At 39.6% G+C, this 24957-nt stretch overlaps 1 protein-coding gene across 1 annotated transcript in view; it reads right to left on the reverse strand.

Annotated features, from left to right (window-relative positions):
* The window catches only part of LOC103138370 (sodium channel protein type 4 subunit alpha B-like), a 57259-nt gene that overhangs the window by 21877 nt on the left and 10425 nt on the right, over window positions 1–24957 (reverse strand). The window contains exons 3-20 of the mRNA XM_016671772.1: window positions 24820–24938; window positions 24257–24346; window positions 22572–22700; window positions 21923–22014; window positions 20843–21085; window positions 19585–19648; window positions 16285–16426; window positions 15688–15885; window positions 15111–15296; window positions 14652–15023; window positions 13597–13726; window positions 13248–13486; window positions 12071–12244; window positions 11604–11960; window positions 7264–7668; window positions 4997–5114; window positions 3649–3803; window positions 3384–3557 (exon numbers count right to left, since the gene is read on the reverse strand). Of these exons, the coding sequence (XP_016527258.1) occupies window positions 3384–3557; window positions 3649–3803; window positions 4997–5114; window positions 7264–7668; window positions 11604–11960; window positions 12071–12244; window positions 13248–13486; window positions 13597–13726; window positions 14652–15023; window positions 15111–15296; window positions 15688–15885; window positions 16285–16426; window positions 19585–19648; window positions 20843–21085; window positions 21923–22014; window positions 22572–22700; window positions 24257–24346; window positions 24820–24938 (3387 nt within the window). The remainder of the gene's footprint in view (window positions 1–3383; window positions 3558–3648; window positions 3804–4996; window positions 5115–7263; window positions 7669–11603; window positions 11961–12070; window positions 12245–13247; window positions 13487–13596; window positions 13727–14651; window positions 15024–15110; window positions 15297–15687; window positions 15886–16284; window positions 16427–19584; window positions 19649–20842; window positions 21086–21922; window positions 22015–22571; window positions 22701–24256; window positions 24347–24819; window positions 24939–24957) is intronic.

The raw sequence follows: 24957 nt of genomic DNA on the forward strand, positions 1-24957 counted from the left end.
GTTAATTCAACCGATAAATTTACACAAATAAAAATTACAGTAATAAAAAAGCACAGTGCCTTGCAAAAGTATCCATAACTTTTAAACTTTTCCACATTTTCTTAAATTACAACCACAAACTTCAAGGCTTCAACAGACTAACGCAATGCAACGCATAACAAACTGGTGGAAGGAAAGTGATACTAATACAACATTTTTTGTACTACTAAACATCTGAAATAAAGCATCACATGCGTTTGGATCTCTGATTTGCATCTGAGTCGATACAGTCACAGCGATTGAAACGCCTTTTGCTGCAGCCACATTGCAGGTGTTTGGGGGGATTTGCGTCTTTTCTGATTAAGGATTTGCTCATTCCTCTTTTCAGAATCACTCAAACTCAATCAGATTGGATGTAAAATGTCTGTGAACGTCAATTTTCAGGTCTCAGCAAAGATGATCAATTGGCTTTAGGCCTAGACTTTGACTGGGCCTTTCTAAGTTTTACATCACAGAGTGATTGCATGTTTTAAACCTTCCATGTGAAACAGCCTCAGACATGAGGTTGCATGTGGCAAAGTTGAAAGAGTATGAATATTGTTGCAAGGTCCTGTTATGATCAGGCACATTTCATAACTTTATTGTCCTTCACGGCATGAACAAGATCTTCTGTAGATAGTCCTCGGAGCACATGGCGCTGCATTTGCTTTTGATATAAAAGCCAAGCATGTTTTGTTCTCTTCGCATTTCATACCCAATCGATTCGCTTAGAGACAAGACGGAGGCCTTAATATCACAACAAAGCAGCAGATGCAAGTGAAGAAGAAACACACGGGCTGAGTGTGATCCCAGATCCCACACTCACCTTTGACCTGCTAGCTGCAACTTACCCTAACAATAGTGCGGTCTGTGGCGATCTGTGTAACAGCAGGTGAAATCAGAAGAGGTCAAGTCAGGCCTGTGGCTGCACGCCTCGACCACTTTGGATGTGTGCACCACAAAGCCACACTGATTTACAGTAAGTGAAACGTAACCCTTTCATGCATAGTGATCACTACAGTGGACAGCCGTCTAAAAGCCATTTTCTTGTGCGTCTTGTGGATTTTTATGTTATAAATGCACACAGTCCACTGAAGTGGACACTAATGCATCATAAAATACACCATCAACTTCTGGCCATCAGCTGCAAATGCAAGAAATTATTTTTGTTAAATCCAATATGGCTGACAGACAACAAAGCATGCTGACTGACCCGGTCCCTCCTTCTACTGTAGACGACTCTTGTAGGTAAAAAAGAAATTGTGACATCAGATAACCCCTAAAGAACAATACTACTGATGTATTTTTCAAATAATAACTTTGTATTTGGAGAAAATTATAATTTATCACCTACATAAAATAAAATAAAATAAAAATCTTTTTTTACAACAAAATTTTTTTTCCTACCTTCTTTTAATGCCTTAAGAAAATAACAAAAAAATTGGGAAAAAATCCTGACACAAAGGATCATAATTCATGTATGATTGTTCCAGTGTGGGATTTCGGAAACTCCACTTTTCAAAGTCGGGGCCTCAGAAAGTTGGAGGGAAGTTGAGAAAATAAAAAAGCAAAACTAAAAATGTTTTTAAATCACCACTATTTTAGATTTAAAAATTTTAATGTAATGTCTTTCAATCATTATCCTAAATTATAAGTTAAAATAATTTATTGAAATGTGATTTGCAGTGCTAATCGTTCTGATTGCCTGCCAGTCAAATGTATCGAGCCGCTTTGCTCCTGAAGCTAACTTAGCAAATGAGAAATGGAAAATGTCTGTCAAGCAAAAGATGCAAGTAGCTGTACAGGTCACTGCTGCAAAAACGTCTGTGGAAATTACATCAAATTTGATGTAATACATATAAAATATTACATATTTTCTTATAATCAATAGAATTGTGGTGAAATTTTATTATCAGGAAAATTTTCCACCACAACTCCTGGTCATGCACAAGAAACCTCATATTAGGAGATATGAGGCAGCATTTAAACAAATGTAATGACCAATATATAGTGAATTAAAGCAAGAAAAACATTCTAAAAGTTGATTTTTCTCCACATATTTTGTAGAATTGTCTGTGGACTTGCAAAAGGCGTCTCCAGCTAGAAGCCAACGCCGTTCGTGGGTACATGGCAAAGAAAAGTTTGGTAAGCTGTGCTCTAGTTAGCTTCTTCAGTAACAGAAAAATAGTTAAAGGGTTGGTAAAGACAGGGGTTGAACATTTTATGGACTTAGACTTGTTAGAAATAAACAGTCAAACCCTTTTTCTGATAATACAGTGCACTGCAAAATTATGCATAACCCATGAACCTTTTAACATTATGTCACATTACAACCACAAGCTTCTGTGTGTTAAGCAGAAGCTGATGGATGGATGGATGGATGGATGGATGGATGGATGGATGGATGGATGGATGGATGGATGGATGGATGGATGGATGGATGGATGGTATATCGACACAAATAAGGAAGTAAGTCAATGAAAAGTTTTCAAATTAAAAAGAAGTGTGCAGTGGTGCATTTGCAGACACCCTGTGAACCAGCTGCCTGTCAGACATAAACTAATTTACACAAAGTAAATTTCCACATGCATAAAACAATAAACAAACAATATTATTTAGACCAAGGAACACAGCAAACTGTTAAGTTATGAAAAAGTTTGGTTACAAAATAATATCTCAAGTTTCTAAGCAGCCAAGAGGCCAATTTTACCTCTGGAGGAGCTGCAGAGATGCATGACTCAGACATAACTACAAATTTAACTGTTATTGGAAAAGTGGCAAAATAAGAGCCGATCTGATCTGAATCCAGATGGGAATATTTAGAAAGAAAACTGACTCCACAGTGACTAAACTGGAGATACTTTGTTAACCTTAATTCAACCAAAATTTCAGTTTATAGATCTGCAAAGTTGGAAGAAAAATTTTCCCCAAAAGAATCTGCAGATGCAACTGCAGTGAAAAGTTGTTCTACAAGCTATTGATGCAGGATGTGAAAACTGAAAGCTGCATTGGCTGCAATGAGATTTTTTCAGAGTATAAAGGTAAGGTAAGGAAAATATACGTCTGCAACACTTTTCTGATTTTCATATGTAAAAAAAAAAAAAAGTGAAAATCATGGACTTGTTTCGTACCATCACATGAAATCTCATAGAAATAAATTTATGTTTGTGATTGTAATGTGACAAAAAGAGTTATGAATACTTATGCAACGCACTGAAATGAAGCACCAACCCGACAGAAAATGCAGCTATATTGAAATGAATCATGACTCAACCTGAAATACCAAAGTGTTTAAAAAAACAAAACAGGAACCTTTCATAAAAAGATTAAATAATCACACTAACGATAGCCAGACATTCACTCACGTCCACAATGAGGAAGTCCAGCCAGCACCAGTAGTTGGTGAAATATTTCTTGAAGCCATATGCTATCCACTTGAGGAACATTTCCAGGACGAAGATGTAGGAAAAGACTTTGTCGGCGTACTCCAACATCACTTTAATGACTTTCCTCCTCTCGATGTAGATGTCTTCAAACGCCTGCCGGAAAAGAAGACAACCGGCCAATCAGATCGCTGGAGCATGAAAACATTTCCAGCTGGTGCTAACCGCCGATCAGGACAGACTTTACCAGAGCCCCACTGCTGAGCAGGATCATGAAGATGATGAAGGTCTCAAACCAGCTGTGTTCTACGATCTGGTAGCAGGTCTTCCTCAGCCTCCACCAGGCTTGGCCCAGGCCACGGCTGGTGTCGATGTCGCAGCACGAACAGTGCCTCAGACACACTGACGCAACATCGAAGACGGAGGTTAGACAAAAGTGGCTTTGAACAAAAATTTTCATTTGACTGATGCAGTGATTTCAAACATATTCAAACGTTCATGTAGCAAGAGGCTACCGTCATCGTTTAGTTCCCCCTCGGGTTTTGTTCAGACTGATAGTTTCCAATTACAACTTGTGGTTGATCTTTTGCTGAACCTGCACAAACACAGCTTAGGCCAAGAGTGTCAAACATAACGTCTGTCTGAATAGGTCAGGGTATCTGCAGGTTTCAGGACGTAATACTGAAGACTTTTAAAGACCTTTTAAATGCCACCTTGAATTAATCTTTAAGACCAAAAAAATATAGAAATATAAGGTATGGTTTGGGGCTCCTGCAGTATTACAGCATAGCATAAATTATGACATTTCTGAAGTTTGTTTGTGGCTCTGTGCGTCTTTGTGCATGTTGCTCTCTACAGCCATAGGGTCAAGCTTAAATGTATTTTTTGGATCAGACTGCAGGCTAGAAGTGAGGGAAGTGAGCCAGTGGCGAAAACAAACTGGCAATAAATTTGCACTTACCTATAATAGTCGCAAAAAAGCAGGGTATCTAGCTTTTTTGCTAGCTGGTTTACAACAGTATATTAGCAGCTAGATGGCGGTAGCCTCAACTGCCTCGAGTCACAAAACAAAGTGAAGATGTCCTTGAGTGATTCAAACTTTTGTGTGACAGAAAACTACATAAAAAGTCCTGCCAAGACAAAATTTAAGACCTGTGATCCACGCATTTATGTCCAACTTACATTTTTATGAATTTAAGACTTTTTAAGGCTTTAATTTTAGATGCATAAATTTAAGACTTTCTAAGGACGGGCAGACATCATGCAGATTGTGTATGCAGACTTGCTGCATTGTCTGTATCACAGAAATAGCATTCTTCATCAAGTTGTTTAGCTTTTTTAAGTCCCATTTTTTGATGCTGCTACCCCAACAGGTAATGGCAGAAGAGATGTCGACTATGGACTTACAGAAGATATACAGCAGCTAGCTGCAAACAGTGGAGAACCTCAGCTTCCTAAAGAGCACCGTCTGCTCTGTCCCTTATCTTAGACAGCTTTACTGTTGCATCTCCAGGGCAGGCCGTTCTCCAGGTGAACACCATAATGTTATTTCTAAATATGACAGTTCTTCAGAAAGTTGTACGAAGCTTACTCACAGTATGGGAAGCAATCCTCCGGCTCCATACTGTCATCGTCCAGTTCCGATAGGTCGTCTTCCTCCTCTCCAGGCTTCCTCATGTCCACGGTGCTGCCCTCTGAAAGGCTGATCTTCTCCTGGAGAAGAAGGTTAGCCAAAGTTACCGCACCGTTCTATGCAAAATGGTGCAGAAACCGCAGTACCAGGATGCTGTTCAGAGTCAATTTTGATGAGATTTTCCTGTTTAGTAAGGGCAACATATTTCCAATGATTTTTTCAGGAAGGAGGTGCAGACTCAATCCAATAAAAAGGGTACGAAGAAGTTTAATCCAGGAATAATCACAGGACCTAGGGACCAGATTACCAGCATGACAATTTTTTTGGTTTTCTAACAGCGCAGAAACAACAGTGGTGTGACAACATCAAGACAAGCAACAACAATATCTCCAAAACTGAATTACTAACGTGTAAGACGTGTTTGTTTTTTGTTTTTTTTTACAACTAACCAATTACCAGCCGTATTCCTGTCAACGGTGCGTGCGTTTGACGCTCTACACAAGCAGAACTCCTTGTTTTGAACTGTGAGCAGCTGCTGATGCTCTGCTAAGCCGATGGAGGTTTGAAGGAGGGCGGTGTGACGTGGAGCGTAGACAGCAGGCTGTTCGGCTCAGCCTGGCCTCGTCTGGCTCTCCTCAGCTGTGGGAGCTTAATCTGTTCTACAAAGCCCGGCTTCACATCTGGCCCACTCCTGTCTGCCCGCCAGACAGACAGACAGAGAGAGAGGCAGGCAGACAGACAGATAACCTCCACCTCAACACACGCCTCACGCTCCGGATACCGCTTTCCAACACACTTTTAAGCTAGCTGGAAAGCGATGGCGGAATGGGGATGCAGGGCTTAACTTGTTAGATTTTTTTTAAAGGAATAAACAAAAACATATAATTACTGTGGGAATTACAGTTTTCTTAATAACTAAACTGTGGCCTGCGAGTCCATTCCACAAAGATGCAGCTTTTTTTTTTATTTGTGCAGCTAAGCTAACTGCTAAAGCTAGCTGGCTCACAGTGCAGAAAACCACGCATTGCCCATGTAGCGACAAAACAATCTACAAACCTTTCTTACAATGTTAGATTTTGTGATGTAAAAGAAAAAAAATTGGTAATGATGAATCATAAAAAAACAAACATTTCCCCTTTAATGTCATTTATCTCCTGTTCAATTCAACTGGAAAACAAATAATTGCACTACTAATTAATAGTCATAGTTGTACTCAAAGTAGTTACAGTTCCGTGCAAACATATTTTTACAAAAAAAAATTAAATTTGTTATGCATTTGTATTCAGCCTCAAGGTTGTTTTTTTAAATCCCTGGTGTGTTTCTTGATCTACATGATTCTGTTTGTTCAAATATTTTTTAAGAAAATTTAAAGATCTTCAAAGAGCTAATTGAGTGACAGCTGAGGGCTATTGGTTCTACTTTAAATTTATTTATTGCATAAAATTGTGATAAAGCACAAAGTTTTTGACAAAACATAAAAAGCTAAAAGAGGATGATTGTACACATCTTTGCGTGTGAGTTCACCAACTTTGCTTTACACCGAGTGGTACACAGCCCTGTTAAAATTCCAGAAAAATTGTTCCACACCTTTAGAAAAAAATTGCTAAAAACAAACAATTCTTAAAAGTGCCCATCCTTAAACTAAAGCAGCTTTCCAGGATCTCACCAGAACAATTTTGTACAACGAGACCCTTCTGATCCTTTGTAACCCCTCAGCAAACTATTGATTCAGATAAAAGAAGCAAAATGTGGGAAAATTGGGAAAATCCACCAAAGGATATCTGGACTTATTTCAGTTCAGTCACAGTCAGTATAATTTCTGGCAGAAGCGAATGTAAGAAAATGAATTAGGAGAAGCTTCAACTAAGTTTTAGCTTTAAAGCGTGAAGACTAACAATTGTGTGAGGTGACAAAACGCTTGAGTGAAATTTTCTTCGGGTGCTCAGAGTTAAGATGAAAGCGGAGAGGATTCGCAGCAGGTTACAGGTTATGTTGGAGTTTGTTTAGCAGTTTGTAAGCGAGTCAGAAGCAACATTGTCGTAACATTGCAGGAGCCTTGTTGTGCAGAATAATGCAACGCAAAACACAAACAAAATCAAACACAAACAATAGATACTGTTTTATAGAATTCAAGCCAATTAGCAAAGGGAATCAGAGTTTTTTAAGTCCTATTTTCTTGAAAAATTATTTTTAGAACAAAATATAAAATGCCAGAGAATCTGAATTTACCGGCTTGTCCTCATCCTCTGACGACTCTGAATTTTCCTCCTCCAGAAACTCCACATCGGACTCTCCAGGAGCGATGGGAACCACGACGGTCAGGTTGGGGTTGGTCATGTAACTATCCTCTTCAGGCAGGATGTACTTTTCTCCATAGCTTCCGATTATCCCCCCGTTGCTCTCTATGTGATTTCCGACCATCTGCTCAGCCTGACCGGCCTCCTTGGCCTTCTGCTTTTGACTCCTGAAGCCGTGGCTGAAGAGGTCAACGACGCTCCCGCAGAGCCACGACACGCCGGCGTGGATGCGGCCGATGGCGACTTGGATGTTGTTCAGGTCGCCGTCTTCTTCAGGAGCGGACAGGTTGTCGGAGCTGAAGGAGCTGAGCAGCAGGGCAAGAAACAGATTCAGCACCTGGGGATGGAAAAACATGTTATTTTATACAAGGGTTAGACAAATTCTGTTAAGAATACAGATTTTCAATTAAAACCCCGTTCAAAAAGCATCGGTGCATCCTGAAGCTTTCCAAATTTGATCACTTTAAATCCGCAAACTTAGAGATATCTTGTGGGATTTTATGTGAAACACGAAGCTACTTACAACATCACTCTGAACAGAACATGACATATGTAAGCCTGTTGCAATAAATTATGCAATTAATCAATTAATCGCACGGTAAGCAGAAAAACAGAGGTCCTCAAATCAAGGCTAAAAGCCGCTTGTTTAGAACGGCCTTTGATTAGTAGAAACTGAAATATTGATCAACATATTTGATTTTAATTATGGTATCTGACAGAATGTAATGTTTATTGCTTGTTTTATAGTTGATGCAGGTTTTATCCCAGTGTATCATCAGCCTGGCGGGCCACCAGGCTTTACTTGTGCCAGACTTAGCATTTCTTTTTATGTTTTGTAAGTCTTTTTAAAACGTTTTTTTCTGAAGACTTTCTAGTTGGTTTTCAGCTGTTAATCTTCCAATATTTTAATAACACATAATTATCAAGTGATATTTTCAAATTTCCTGTCAACTTTAAAACATTTTTAACTCAAAAACACGACAGACTGCTGGATTAGCGCCCAACCACCGGGCTTAGTGATTTTTCTGAAGGAAACCTTGTGATGTCTGCATGATGTTTTTATGGTGTAAAGCGCTTTGATCTGCCTTGCTGCTGAAATGCGCTACAGAAATAAACTTAACTTGATAAATTAAAATGAGCTCGATAATTTCCATTCTAATGCTTAGTATTTTTTGAAGGACAGTTCTGTTTATAATCCACTTTATTCACGGTTTCATTTCCATTTTTTTTTATAGTTGTTGGGTTTTATTTTGGATATTTGAAATATCTTCCAGTTCCAGTGACAAGTGTTCCTTATAAAATCAGAGTTTATTGGTTTTGGAGACTTGCCATTACATTATCAATACTTTGCTTGAAAAGCTCTCTCAAAACAACAAATGTTGTCGTTTATCACAATAACTCCCGGGAGAATTTATGGTTCAGGCAGAAGCACATGGCAGTGGCAGCATCATACTGAGGGGAGGCTTTTCTTGAGCAGGGACAGGGAAACTGGCTGTGGTTCATTGAACGATTGAATGGGGAATGAAAACTTGTCAGAAGCTGATAAGTAGAGCAAGAATGGAGTTATTGAGATTAAATCATATTCATATCTTCACTGTGCAATTGTGCTGTAAAAGCACAATGTGAAACAGGCTTTGCACATAAAGGAGTGAGTAAAAATAATACCGGACGTGTCTCACGTATTTGTCAACATCGCTAAATCCTGCTTGGTAGTTCAGGAGGTTATTCAACAATATATGATCACATATGGAATCAGCTGTTTCATCCCCCTTTTAAGTCAAGGCACAAAGGACACGACATAAAAGTAATCTGTCAGCTGGCTTGGTGTGTGTGGGCTGTATGCGCACGCACACACACACACACACACACACGCACACACACAAGAACAGGAAGTGTGTGTGCGTGTGTGTGACACGCACAGTTGGTAAGGATCATCTTTAGCTGCTGAGCCACACAGTTATGGGATGATTTGTGATAAACAGCCTCTTCTCGCCCCCCCAAAGCACCCTGGATTAACCTTTAGATAGTCTGCTTCCTCACGATTATCATCTACAGAAGGTTTCTGTGCAGTGAAATCCAATAAGAGAACAGTTTTAAGTGGATTTTTGACCTAGCATGGCAGCCGACAGGCACTAATGAGATCTGCACGTAAAACAATGCAACAGAAACCGCTACATGCCGACCGGCCGCTCTCTTGCTTTTCCACCAGCTAGAAGAAGCAGTAGCGCGTCTTAAATACAAGTCTGCCTCTTATGTGTGAGGTATTAAGAGTTTAATGTGACTGACTAAGATAAACCCTGACCATTTTTAATAAGAGAGAAAAAAAAAGACACATAATCCAAGAGTTTTCCATTCCCTACCCAAAATATTTACAGTTTATCCCATAATTATTCACCCCGCTGGCAGATTTGAAGCAATATTTTAATGTTGCCAACATATTTCTTCTGATTGGAAGTAATATTAGTATTTTGTGGAGGCCCAGAAAGAGTCCTAACTTGAATCTGATAGAGAATCAGTGGCAGGAGTTGAAGATTAGGGTGATGACGCGGAGGCTTTCCAACCTCAAAGATTTGGAATTCATAACCAAAGATAAATAATGAAAATGGAAATGGAAACATCTAAAACTTAGTCAACTCTCAAAAGACAGGTTTAGTTGTAAGGTCACTTATTGCAGGGTATAAAAAAATAACATTGGTATTAAAATGTAAAATGTAGGATGCTAGTGAGAGCTCGTAAATTTGATCACATCACACCAACTCTTTACGATCTTCACTGGCTTCCTGTAACTTATAGGATTCAGTATAAAATTGCACTTATCACCCATCACTGTCTACATGGAGCCTCACCGGATTACCTGAAGGATCTCCTTACTTCACACTCAACTTCTAGACCCCTACGATCCCAATCCAGCAATCTTCTCCATCTTCCTCGATCAAGACTAAGGACTATGGGTGATCGAGCATTTGCTGTGGCTGCTCCTCGTCTTTGGAACTCTCTCCCGGACTATTTGAGAGCCCCGCAATCATTGTCCGATTTTAAAACTGGTTTGAAAACTTTCCTCTTTAGACAAGCCTTCTCCACTTTTATTTGACAGTCTTTTTTTTTATTGTTTTTGATTGTTGATTTTATGTTTTTAGATGAACCATGTAGCACTTTGAGATTTTTATTAATGAAAAGTGCATTATAAATTAAATTTATTATTATTATTATAATTATTATAATTATAATTATTATTATTATTATTATTAAATAAAAACATTTCTAGTTAGCACTGGGAGAAGGCGGAAGAGATCGATTTTTTCACATATTGTCTGTCTGACACCAAACTGTCACAATATGGTGACAAATTCAACAAACACAAAAATCAGTATTTTTTATAAAACGTACCCGCTGCAGATTTAAGTTATATTTGATGTTTAAACTATTAAAACAATCAGACATAAGTGTTTCCAGAGGTAATCTCAAGTATTTACAGATTTGATCTAATTGTGGCTCCTAACCCGCCCAGGTCCACTGTACATGAAAGTACCATGCTTCCATCAAAGTGCTCTAGTATCACCTGAAATTCATAATCTATGGATGAAAGTCATCTTTCGCTTGAGAACAAACTCTAAAAATGTCTGCCATGGATTACTATCGACACGTCTGAGACGTCAGGATTAAAACCAGGAAATTGTGAGTTGAGAATAAATAAATAGACATTTTTATTTGTGTAATTGAATGTAACTAAATTGACTGAGGTGTTCTGCTCTGCTCCTAAATTGAAGAGTACAGTGTAGTTTTATGGTGAAATAAGGATTTAATGAAAAAAAAAAAAAGATGCGTCTCTTGGCTTCGTTTCTAAACTGACAACATCAGACGTGACGTAGGTGCACAAAATGGTTCACTATGAAAAGTGAACTTTCTTGGGAGTAGGACCCTTGAAACACTGTTTCAAGGAGAATTATCATCTCTCCATGCTGAGTTCTTGATGTATGAGGTTGAAGAAGAGTCAGTGAGTTGAATTTCATTACCAAAATACAGCTGGTCCATTTCTCATGCTACCTTTAGGAGCTAGCAGGACAAAATGGCATTAAACAAAACTTTGTCATTCTTTTTGTTAGCCTCTATCTAAGCTAGTGTGTCAGATCCGTTAACTTTAGCTTTGAGGACATTTCCTAACATGTCATTTCCTTTAGTTTTAGCTTTGCAACTAGCTAAAACAGAATTATTTACTCTCAACATGTGTGAGACTATAGGTCAAAGTGAACAAAGTAATTGTTTGTGACTTACCACCAGGTTCCCTATGACCATGACCAACATGAACACCAGGATGCAGAGAGGCTGGCCGGCCACTTCCATGCAGTCCCACATGGTCTCGATCCACTCGCCGCACAACACCCGGAACACGATCAGGAAGGAGTGGAAGAAGTCCTTCATGTGCCAGCGGGGCAGCTGGCAGTCAAAGGCGATCTTACACACGCAGTCCTGGTAGTTCTTGCCAAACAGCTGCATGCCCACCACAGCGAAGATGAAAACAATGATGGCCAGCACCAGCGTCAGGTTCCCCAGGGCGCCCACAGAGTTCCCAATGATCTTGATGAGAGTGTTGAGAGTAGGCCAGGACTTTGCCAGCTTAAACACTCTTAGCTGATGGATAAAGAACAGATAAACATGTGTTTGTTTGTTTGTTATTATCTATCTGAACAATGCAAAGCGGAACAATGCAACACAATCCGAGAGCGGAAGGTTTCTTGTACCAGTCTGAAAGAGCGCAGGACAGACAGTCCCTCCACTGTGGAAAGGCCCAGCTCCATCAGACTGAGGCAGACGATGACGCCGTCGAAGATGTTCCAGCCCTGCTGGAAGTAGTAATATGGGTCCAGGGCAACGAGCTTCAACACCATCTCAGCTGTAAAGATCCCTGTGAAAACCTGGAAAGAATTTGCTCTATATTATATCAGCATTATAATTCTTTAAAATACACAGAGGAACATTGTTGGATTAGAAACCCTTTAATTCGTATCTACCTCTAAAAATACAACAGTTTCCTCATCAATTACTGCAAAATGTCTACTTTTTAGGCTTTAAGGCCCAATCAATCGTGCAATTTTAAAACGTTGCAACCCAAGAATTGCATACAATGAAAAAAAAGGGTTAAGTTACTGCCCTGAACAAAATAAACAGGAAAGGAACAGTTCTAAATTTCTAAAGTTATGAGGATCAATAACCCAGACCTCCATTTCCTGTGTAAACAAACATTGGCTTGTGTGTGCTTCGTCCAAAAATAAAGACGTTTTAAAGTTTATAAAATAGCCAACTGTGACGTTAACAATGCTTGAGTCGTTTTAACAAATGATGGATGTTAGTCCCTCATTGATTATCCTTTGGCTTGTGTTTCTGGGTGTTGTGTAATACAAGTAATAAAATGGTTCTCAAGGTCACTTTTATCGTAATCACAATATTGCCACAAAATATCCTGATAAAACTCTAAATTTAAAAGAAAAAAAAAAACACTGTGAAATTCTGGCAACCACAAAATACCTACTTTTACCTAAGTAGGTATTAGGTAAAATACTTACTTTACTTTACCGTAAAGTAGAGTCTTTTTTTTACAGACAACAGAACCCACCCCTACTTGAGGGGATAATAATAGTGTTATTAACTTTTACTATACAAATACACTAAATCTGCCCACCATTTCCTGATGAAACATTGCTTCTCACAAGGCAAATGTCTCAACAACAGGACCTTGGACCCATCATCCTAGAAGCTAAAAAAAACCCCATCCTTCTCGTCAATTGTTGAAATACAATATCAGTTTTGAAAACCATTTTCCTCTTCAGCCGGCTCGTATCTGCTAACCTGACAGCACTTGAGGGAAAGTGGGCTGAATGCAGGAAATGTTCCAGCTCCTATCGCTGAAGAGTCTCTTACCAGGTTGCCCACTGACAGCATGGTGTTGAACTCATCAGTCATGGGGTAATGCTCCAGAGCCATGAACAGGGTGTTCAGCACAATGCATATGGTGATCCCCAGGTCCAGGAAAGGATCCATCACCATGAACTTCACACACTCCTTTAACTTCAGCCACCAGGGGCAGCAGTCCCATATCAAATACTTCTTGGCGAAGGCGTACCAGCAAGGGGGGCACTTCTGCCTTGATTCCTCCAGCTCTGCAAGAGAAACCCGAATCAGGTGGAAAAGTAAAAAAAATAAATAAATAATAATAATAATTTTTTCAATTAGTTTCCTGGATATTATTGGAGGAGTGAAATGGACCCACCCTCCATGGCGTCGCTGAAGAAGCTGAAGGAGCTGTGAGTTCGTTTCCTGCGCACAGAGCAGCGCTCTGTGACGCTGGGCGAAGGCTGCAGCAGAGGCCTGGGGGCCGGATCCACTCCGCTGCATGGCTTCTGGCAGACAAGGAATAAATAAATGTCCTCCAATATATTGCTTTGGTCGATACTTGTTTTCTTTTAGGGCTCTAGCTAACAACTGATTTCATAATTGATTTTTCTCCTAATTATCCAACTGAATAATCGGATAAAAAACTGGCACATTTTGCAGATTTTTTTAATTAACCTCTTATGACTTTTTTAATGCGATGCTAAAATACATTAAAAGATGCAAATAAATCATAAAATTTCTTTTTAAATAAAAAAATAAACTTTTTTTGCTTAAAATGCAATACAATAGGATTCATTTGGTGAATTTGAACCAGGTGAAGCTAAAACTTGAAGAGTTTTGGGTACAATATATTTACAGATTCAGGTGTTTTTATCTTAATTATAAAATGTATATATATTTTGCAGTTATTCTTCCAAATAAGTTGTTGATTCAGAAGATAACCTTTTGTGGAGTCTGTGTACTCCAGCTAACAATTCAGGGTTTCCCCCAGTGTATTGTAAGCCTGGCGGGCCACCAGGCTTTACTTGTGCCCCCCACCAGGCTAAGCATTGCTTATTTATTTAAGTCTTTTTAAAATGTTTGCATTTTTTAAGATTCTATAGTTGGTGTTTCAGGTATTAGTCTTCCAATCTTTCAATAATACATAACTATAAAGTGATATTTTCAAATTTCCTGTCAACTTTAAACATTTTTTAACTCAAAAATTCAACAGGTCGCTGGATGAATGACCACCATAGCACCCAACCACCGGGCTTAGCAGGTTTTCTGGGGGAAACCTTGCAATTAATCAATTTCTAATCAGCCAAGTTGATGATTAGTCCAATAATCAATTAATCTTCATTCACCGTGATTAAGGCGATTAACCGTTTTAACCTTATTTTCTCCCATTTAATGTGAAACACCTGGGTATTTTGTCTGTTCTGTTCTTACTGTTTCTTCCTTCAACTTCTCCATGCTGTGAGTCGGCACGCAGGTCGGGGTGAGCAGACCCATGGCGGCGATGCCGTTCTGGTCCAGCAAGACGTTGAGTCGTCCGTTGATGTTGAGGCTGGGGGTCAACACCTGGGAGCAGTGGCTTCTGACGCTGCCCGTCCTCTTCTTCCAGGGCGTTGCGGTCGAACTGGCGCGACTCCTGAAGACGTCCCCGTGGACGCTGTACTCGTCGTCCGCGAAGTCAGCCTCCGAGTTGTTGCGAGGGCGGAAGGAGCTGAAGATGCTGTTCTGGCTGGCTCTCCTGGTGCTGAGGGGGTGAGAGGAGAGCGTGGCCAGCAGAGGGTGGACTGGCAGAGGGGACAGAGGAGGCTACAGAGAGAGAAAGACAAACGGGAGGAAGTCATTAGCTAATGTAGGGTACAACCTCAACAACTGGGTGAAACTTGTTTGTTGTACCACAATTTCATCCACTGGCTCCAGCCTCTCCTCAGCAGCTTCAGCTGCTGTCTCTTCTGAAAGAGTCCTGTGAGATCTTCTTCTTCTACTGCTGCTGCGGCGAATACTTCCTGCTTTCAGACAGAACGGCGATAACTCCGGCGACACAATGGAGTCTGTCTCCTGTGCTTGTCTTTTGGCTGCCAACTTCAAACAGACAGAAATTATGCGACAGAGTAATTTATAATTGAAAACTGAAAGCACACACACACACACACACACACACACACACACACACACATCTTTGTATATGTACAACTCTGAAGATTGTACTTCTATGCAAAATGAAGGCTTTGTATTGACTTCTATTCCTTTTAGTAGCTGCATTTATGCCTAATCATTACTAGTTTATTCCTAATCCTAACCTTAACCAAATCTTACTCATAACATCCAAACTTTACCCTTAACCCAAGTACAACACCTCTTCTTATGGGGCTTTGGCTTTGGGCCCCATATGGAACAGTCCTCACAGTACAGTATTGGAAAAATGGTCCTTACATCGTATCACACACACACCCAAGGAGAATCTTGCACCTACTCTTTGCTCTCGTCTGAGATGCTCCATGGCCAGCTGGAACTCCCTCTCTTTCTGCCAGGCCTCAGCGATGGTCGCCTGGTTCTGCTCCTCGTAGGCCATGGCCACCACGGCCAGGATCAGGTTCACCAGGTAGAAGGAGCCGAGGAAGATCACCAGCACAAAGAAAACCATGTAGGTTTTCCCTGCTGAGCGCAGAGTCTGAGGAAAATTCACATGGTAAAGTTATGCACAGAGGACAAGAGATAATCTCTACTTTTACCGACAATAAATACTGCACAATTTTATTTATTTTTTTGTTTTCCCAAATAAAGATTGTGGCATTTGGACCCTATGAGTCAATATGTTGGGGAACCATCTTGTGCCTTTTAGGATATGTCTCTACCAGTTTTGCGAGAATAGTTTGTGACAGTCTTCTTGACAACACATTCAAGCTCAGTGAAATTGGACAACATTTTGTCGAGTACTTTCAGATTTTCAATTTGATTTACCTCCTGATATTGGTGTTCTAAAGCACCAATATCCTTTGATCGAATCCATTCCCAAAAATAACCAGTAAACTTTCGATATGATTTATGTATGAATTAAAATCTGCTGTACCTGGTGAAAGAGCTCCTCCCAATAGTCTTGGGTCATGAGTCGGAAGAGTGCCAGAAAAGCCCAACCGAAGGTATCAAAACTGGTGTAGTCGTAGTTTGGATTTCTTCCCACTTTGAGGCAATCAAATCCATCCGGGCACTTCCTGTGACGGATGTAAAATTAAGAAGAAGAAGACAGATTATTAAATGACATGATTGATACATTAGAAGCAGGCAGGATAGATGCAGTTCTGTTGGCACTCAGGTTAAAAAGACCGCTCATATCTACATGTTTTTATTCATCTTTGATACAGTAAGTGGATGCAGCTCCATTAGCACCATTCCCCCACCCCCTAACTGAATACGGCACTTGAAACCTGTTTCAGGCCGAAGCTCTAAAATAAACCCGAGTTAAAGAGATTACACTCAGCCAGATGGATATCAAATAACAGCTTCAAAAAATGTTTGGCTCCGTGCCTCCATCCCTGATCTTCATTGTTAGCGCAGTGGCGTTACAGCAGATATTTAAGTCCTGCAGCTGAGAACAAGCTGCACTTCCATGTCAATGTGAGAGGGGAATAATTTCATAATGGCTGGCCAACATCTGGGCGGCGTAGCACGGCTGTGAGAACAGCTGCAGGTCTCACCAGGCTGCTAAGCGGAAATTCTGACTAACGTCAAGGGCGGCGATGTCTGTGTGAGGCTGGAAATGTCTTCCTGTACCGGATCCTGTTTATTCCAATAGTCATATTCAATAAATTGGAATATATTTTGGCTGGTGTCAAATGAGTGAATTTTGCAACACTGCAATGGAAACACTTTTTTCAAATCACACAAGTCGTGTCATAATCAGATGTTACGACTGGTGGAAATGACAAAGACGCTACGAAGAAGTGGGTGGATGATGGAGCGGCGGTGGGTTTTTATAATGACGTATCCCGTCATCGTGCGATTTTAATAGAAACACCGCAATTGTGAAATTGTGTTTTTCTTGTGTGTGCGCGCGCATTCGTAATGCTCACGTTAGGTTAAACGTCCACTCATGCACAAGAAGACGACTTGTGCATGAATGGATGTTACAGGTAACAAATGTTGGTTCACAGTGTCAAATGTTCGCTTGGCACTGCATTGTGTCAGACGAACCAAACTATTGAAAAACCAGTTCACTCCTCCGCCTGTGGTGGCGCTGCAGCAAGAACTGCTAAAGGAGACAAAATAAAAACCTCAGAAGAAGACATGAGGGCATTTTTTTTTTCAGTTTGCATTTCAAAATAACAAAATAAACTCTAATGATCTTTGGTGAGGCTGCTGTACATGCTTTTCAGTTTTTACTCCAGGAGATCAACTCAGAATCTTACAGTTCATATAATTTAATGAATAGCAGAAGAAAATTTGCCGGGTTTCCACGCGAGGCAAAGGGCAAAAGTTAAACATGTCAGTTCAGTCAGTAACAATCCTGACTTCCCAGTGGGCATCGAGATGCAAGAGGTTAAGAACAGGCCTAACCATAATACCAGGACTGATGAAAAACGTCCTCAACTCTAAAGGCAAACAATATACAACAAACTTTAGTGACCAGGTTGAAAGTAGAATTTGAATTAGCACAAGTCCTGTGTTTCTGACCGCTCAGCGGTGCCTGCTTCTGCGCATGTGTGTGACAGCGTGTGTCATCATAACGTATCCAGAGCTTTAATTTGGAAATCTACTCAGGGATTACTTGTTGGAATACACTCAAAAGATTAAGCATCCTCTGTGTTTTACGTCCTCCGTCCTGACCTGCTTAGTATCTTGCCTGTCTCCACAGTCCGCCGCACAAAGTTCCACCATAAACGCCGCATAAGTTAAAAGCCTGCCACGTAATTTGCAAACAAACACATAAGCTACCTTGCAGCCCTTTTGACCTATAATCTGTCATCCATGTTGTGATTCTGTGTCATCTCATTTTGAAGCCGTGTAATGGCAAGGAAATACAAAAAAAAACACTACACACAACATCACTTTTGATGATAAGGCAACGGTAAAATCAAAGTGAGATAACAAAACTAGTTGACAAAAAGGTATAAAGTCACCATGACTGGTAAAAAACCCCCAAAACATCCAGCTGTTTAGCTTGAATGTCTAGTTTGAGCTCACTAACCTACTATTTAAAAGGCTTAATGACATAACTTCTACCCCAAGTTCCCTCCTCTCTTTTCACTCTGACTTCAGCAGAAATTACTGGATCAGATTTTCCTCCTCAAGGAGATTAAGTTCCTGTGTTTTTTGGGAGGTTGCCGTCCGAGTGGGATTAAAAACGGCAGGGTGGCTGCTCTCTGATGCAGGATAATTATGCGACTAACTACCTCCACCGTGTCCGTGGCAACACAGCTCTCGCTGCGACGCTCCGCTTGACCGTCTTAATAAAACTTTACTCAAATCATATATGGCTTTTTTAGCGTACAACCAAAATGGACAGAGGGACGAAAAAGAAAGTGAGGAAAGTGAGGGGAGTGGGAGAGAAGAATAGAAGAAAGGAAAATGGATGAAGACTGCAACAACAACACCAAACCTCACCAATTAATTTTTTGTCCAGTTTTTAGTGCAAACATCTTTGTACGCTTGAAATAAGACAAAACTAACTTAGAAGTAACTTTTCAGCAAGATATAGGAAAATGTTTTCAGTCAACATTTGAAAACAGATGAGTTCCCCTGCTAGATTATTTCACTTATAGCAAAACATCGAGTGAACACACGACCAAACCTTCGACTGGGAACAGTCGTCCGCTCAAAAGGAAAATAAATTCTTGATTTGCATTTTGATTAATTAAATTAACTTGGACTACAGGGTAAGAAATAACTGAAATCCACTAAGTAACGTAAAAGGCTGTTTTCAGATTTTAATCAGTAGTAGTACTGAATACAGGATCTTCTCTAAACATTAACAAAACATCACTTTAAAGTGCTGTGATAAATTCCAGTGAACCTAATTATATTTATTTGGTTTTCTGGGGGACAAAATCTGTGATGACAGCTCTTCTCCAGCTGTCAACTCAGAGTTTCTTTGTAAAGGCAGCGCTGACGTGATTAAGCAGCTTCTCTCATGGCGCGCCCATCCCTCTGATGAGATCACAGCCCTGTGCATTAAGCCCCACAGTGACTGTAATGTTAGAGCCAACAGGAAATCAACCCCTGCTGTGTTTTCATGCCAACATGAAAACTGCCTCCGAGCTTCCGTGTCCTATTGTACAGAGCAGCATGCAGGGGATCAGAAGCCATTACGGCGGTAAACATTTCAACATTACGTAACAACCCGCAGATTATTAATAAGCGCAGATTCACTTACCCTGCATCGCTTCCATATCCACATATTAAAGCATCCTTCTGCCCTTCAACTTTGTAGAAATTATCTAAGGGAGGAAGAGTGACAGTTCGGTGAAAGCAGAGCAGTGTGCATGTGTGAAGTGCTTGTAGACAGCAGGCATAGCTGCATTTCCATTAACCATAGAATTGCACAAATTGAAATTACAAAAAAATACATTTGTTTAGTGGAAACATGTCGATTTTGAAGTTTCGCCAAAAAGTTTTCTTGAGGTGGTTTTTCGGCCATATCGAAACAGGTGTATTCACAAAACTGCAATAAAAACAATTTTTTCCTGTCACTAATGTGACTTGAAAATAGATGGATTATCAACAGTCTGTTGTTACTACTGGCAAAAACCACCAAGAAGACAACAGGAAGTAGTAGGAGGATGATGGTTTGTTTTCGGGAGTGGGAGTGAGGGGGGGTTCAGATAATGTGCAGCTGGATCCACCAGAACTCACACAGCAGCGCACAGTTCATAAAAAGTTGTGCGTCTTTCCAAAGTGTTGAATCTATAACTTTTCTGTAAAATCGTCGATTGCATTTTCCCCAAAACACCACATACGTGGCCGCTTCCAAGGAGACGCCGATGCCTCCCTCTGATGGCTGATATGTTACTATGGAACGCCACAGGTGTCATAAACGTGTGTTACTTTGACACATATACAACACGCAAACACTGTGTAAAATATTTGATGTTTACGCGTCAAACACACGTGAACATGTCACACATAGTTAACGTGTAAACAATGTCTGCAGTGCATGTTAGTGGTTTGGCCGAGGATCAGAAACAGCCAATGAGAAGAAACTCGACTCAGACTACCAGAACGTGATGTTGTGTGGAAGAGACATAAAAAGGCTTAGTTTACACGTTTTTGATGTGATGTCAACGTTGTTTATCCACTAATTACGAGTGACATTTTAACGCGTAAACATCAAGTACTTTAACATTGTTTGCCTGTTGTACATGCGTCGAAGTAAAGGGAAATGTTCATACATTTATGACCTCTGTGGTGTTCCATATGACTACATCTCTTGTAACTGTTTACATCCATCGTTGCCAAGATTTTTTAACAGCTTATCATGTGAACAAGCTTATTCGCCTGTGATTTTAATTTCAGTTCTTATTTAATAAAAACAAATGTGAAATTGTGTTTTTTTTCTTTTGACATTAGCAGATTATCTGAAAGATTTGTGCACATTTGTAATAGAAATGTAGCTACAGTCATTTAACGCTGACCCTCGTTGGTGAGAAAGTCGTCCGGCGAACTCCAGGTCCGGTTGTTGCAGATGAAGGTGGTGTTGGGGGTGTACGATGAGTTGATGCAGTGGTCGAGGTTCCGGACGCACTTTTGTCGCAGGAGACCCATGAAGAGCTGCAGGCCGATGAGGGCGAACACGCTGAGGCAGAAGACGGTCAGGATCATCACGTCGGCCAGCTTCCTCACAGACTGGATCAGAGCGCCCACAATCGTCTTCAGACCTGGACGGAGGAGGAAACACAGCAAAAAAGAGATGACCAATGCTGATTTTTATACGGTGTGGGAAATTTTTTAAAATAGGACTGAGAAGAGATGGGGTGGCGTTTGTAAATTTACACAATAAAAAATCAACAGCAGAATTTTATAGTTTATTTAGCCTGTCATAGTGAAATAAATGTGTTCTTTTTTCAGTCACATTTTCATGCTATTCACATGCCAGAGATCCAAACTAACCTTTGACATCTACTCATTTAAAAGCTAAATATTTACTGTTTAGTTATTTTAAATTAAACATTTAGTTGGGAGCTAAATATTTAGTTTTCAATCTATATATTGAAAAGTATCTTAGCAACTATTTAGAACTATTTAGAAAACTATTTAGTTCACTTGTGAACTAAATAAATATTTAGTTCACAAGCTAAATACTTAGTTCCAAACTAAATGTTAAAGTAAGTCTTAAATTTAAACCAAATATTTATCTTCCTAAATATTTAATTAATAAATTAAATATTTAGTTCAGAAACTAAATATTTAACTCCCAACTAAATATTTAATTTACAAGCTAAATATTTATTTCTGTACTAAATATTTAAGACTGAGATAAATATTTAGTTCCCAAACTAAAAAGTTAGTTTGAAATCTAAACACTTAGCTTTCAAATATTAGTTTGGAACTCTGACATTTATGAATGTGTGAATAACATGATGAAAATATGACTTTAAAACATGAACACTGTCATTTATTTCTCTATAATTTGTTAAATAAGCCAAAATCTTGCTGCTCATTTTTTACTGTGTAACTTTACATAGGAAGAAGCCGGGAGGTGACGGCTGCCTCACCTGGGATGACTGAGATGGTTTTCAGAGCTCTCAGTACTCTGAAGGTTCTTAACGCAGAGACATTCCCAAGGTCGACAAATTCAGTGACGTAGCTGGAATTTGGTGCAAAGACAGGAGGGGAGGGAAAGTTTAGATCATAAAGGATTATCACAACACAAACTGACGGGTGCAACTTTAAGATGGAGCGCATTATGAGTTTATTATTTCTCTGGTTGCCTCAGTTTGTCTAAGTGTGGCTCAAAAATTATTAAAATTAATTGTTACCAGTTTAGTGATGTAAAGTAAGGGTTTGTCCACTTTTCCCACAGTAAAATTCAAGCACTTTTCAAGCATCTTCAAGGTAACATTTCAAACTTTTGGAAACGATAGAAAAGACAAGGAATAGGACAAGAAGTAAGGTAGTTGGAGCATGATGGTGCGACATGGTTTTAATGATTTATCACGTGAACAAACTTATGTTTCTTTAGTTGAAACACCGCTATTGCAAATTGTGCTTTTTCAACATTGGCGAAATGTCATCACATTTGTAATGGAGATGCAGCTCAGTGAATTAAAAGTGACTTCGTGTTGTTTTCAGACGTCCAGTCTGGATGACTGGTCTCAGGGGGTTTAGCTAAATCACACAGACTGTTTTGAAACGGCTACTCACGCCATGATGATGACGATGAAGTCGAGCCAGTTCCACGGGTCTCTCAGGAAGGTGAACGGCACTAAACAGAACCCTCTCGCGAAAATCTTTATCGCCGACTCGAAAGTGTAGATGCCAGTGAAGGTGTACCTGGGAATCGTTGGAAACGGGACGTTGAACACACACACATTTTTATGGGCACTACACTCACATTAACCCCTGCTTTAAAATGAACTACAATAGCTGCGGTGTGGTCTGGTGAGAGACTGACATTATCTGTAGAAATATAACAATGACGAAATGATTTAGCAAGCAAACTGAGAGCAAGATAAAAACAACATGCTGAAAGAGTTTGAAACCAAAAAAAAGTGACAGCATGGGACATTGTCATCAGCATAAATATGAATTCAGCACTGTAAGCACAACAAGGAGCAGCAGCGATGTATTAATAAAGTGAAAGCATGAAGCCTCTTCCAGCAGCCGTGCATTTAGTTGTAAATCTACTTTAAGCTAGGTAAAGTTTAATGACTTAAAGAATGCTAATTAAATCCGTGCAAGATATACATTTTGTATTGCCTGTTAAAGATTTAATTTTCACTCTACATCTGATATCCACAGCATTTTATTTTATTTTTATAGGAATAGGATATTAGCAACAACCTTCTGGAAAACGATGTACAAATCTGAGACATCAAGCAGTAAAGATGGAGGATGTATTCAACTTTCAGAGATGGGGGGTCAATTACTTGATTGTGCGATAGAATGGCACAAAGTGTCTGGAAAACTCATGATTCTGCCCCTTCAATAGTGGACATATGTGCAAATATTCAGGTTATTGTTTTACACCAGACCAAACCAAAAAGCTCAATCTGAAAAAGTTTCATCTCAACAAAGGGCTTGTGAGCGGTGGGAAAATAAGACCTAGCTAAGGCAGCCTGGGAAAAACAGAAAATCAATAAAAATTCTTAGTAGCTTAGTTCAACTTAAAAAAAAAGTTTAAATGAATAAATGCAGGAGTTTAATGTATTTTAATGGGGGTTTTGTGGTCATCAATAGTTGTCACCTGTGATTTTGTCATCATCCTCTGGTCTGGCAGGGAAGTTTGACAAAAAACTATCAATGTTGGCACTTTTTTCAGGAAGTGACAGATGATCAGAAAAAGAACATTTTACACATCTCACTTTCAAATCTACTAGTTTTCTCTGTTGCTGACAGAAGTTGAATCAATTAGACATTAAAACTTTTAGCCTCAGGTTTTGCCAAAGATGTGGGTATAAGGAAACTTCTAGCATCTCGTTTGTGTATTTTTGTAAGCATTTTATAATATTTGCAGATGATCTATTTTCATCAAATTCCTTGGGAAGAAATCAAACATTTTCTCTCAGAATAAGCTTCATATAATTGTTGAAGCTGCAACAAAAATGTAAAAATCCTCAGATGATGAACGTTTCCACTGAATCTTTCACGTCATGCACAGCAGGAAAGTCCTTGAAACATGTTCAAAGCTCTTCTCATTCCACGGCATGCCGACGTAGTGTTCAGGAGTGCCATAAGCACGACATGCACCACATCTGCATATACTCACATTTTTAGTAATTCTGCAGGAGTCTCTGATAAAGCAACAGACCCCGGCAACTCTGCATTAGCAACGTTTGGGATGAACAAACAAAAACACGAAAAGCGGAGAGAGATAAAGCTTTACTTACTCCAGGTATTTGGTCCATGTTGGCGGATCAGACATGGCCATGAAGAAGCAGTTGGTCAGGATGGTGAACATTATGAAATAGCTAAACAACGTGGCAATGGTTCAGGAAAATGTGGAGTGGCAGAGAAATACACAATACAGCATTTGTTTTTCTAAAATAAGCTGGTAGTGAACCAGAACACAGAATAATGTAGTCACTGTAGAGTAATAAACTAACATTGAAACTACGAGGCAACGTTGTTGTTTTTTTCTTGCCACATATACTGTATTTTTGTCTCGTACTCATCAGAAACGTGTCCATTTCACACTTGCTAGCGAAATACAAACCAGTGAGTTTGAATTTGTTGAATACTAGAAACTGGCCTATCTGGCAGATAAAGTTACATATTAACTTTAACTCAGGTGAGACGTCAAATCGTAGTGACTATTACCTCGACTGTCTCTATTTTCACCTTCAATCTTAAGACGACACCTTATTCAACAATGTCCTAACATCTTCCAAACCTAACCTAAAACGGCAAAGTCAACAAAGACGGACACCAACAAGGCATTCAGAAAGGATATGCATGGACTAAGATTTTTATGGCAATCGATCTGATGAAGTGAAATGGACTTAATATGTAAAGTGCAGACGTGGCGCTGAATCTGAAGATGGCTTTCCCCTTGTTAAGTACTATAAAAGTCTGCAAAGAGAAGCAAAAG

The sequence above is a fragment of the Poecilia formosa genome, unplaced genomic scaffold (assembly GCF_000485575.1).
Source record: "Poecilia formosa unplaced genomic scaffold, Poecilia_formosa-5.1.2 Scaffold49, whole genome shotgun sequence".
NCBI lineage: Eukaryota > Metazoa > Chordata > Actinopteri > Cyprinodontiformes > Poeciliidae > Poecilia > Poecilia formosa.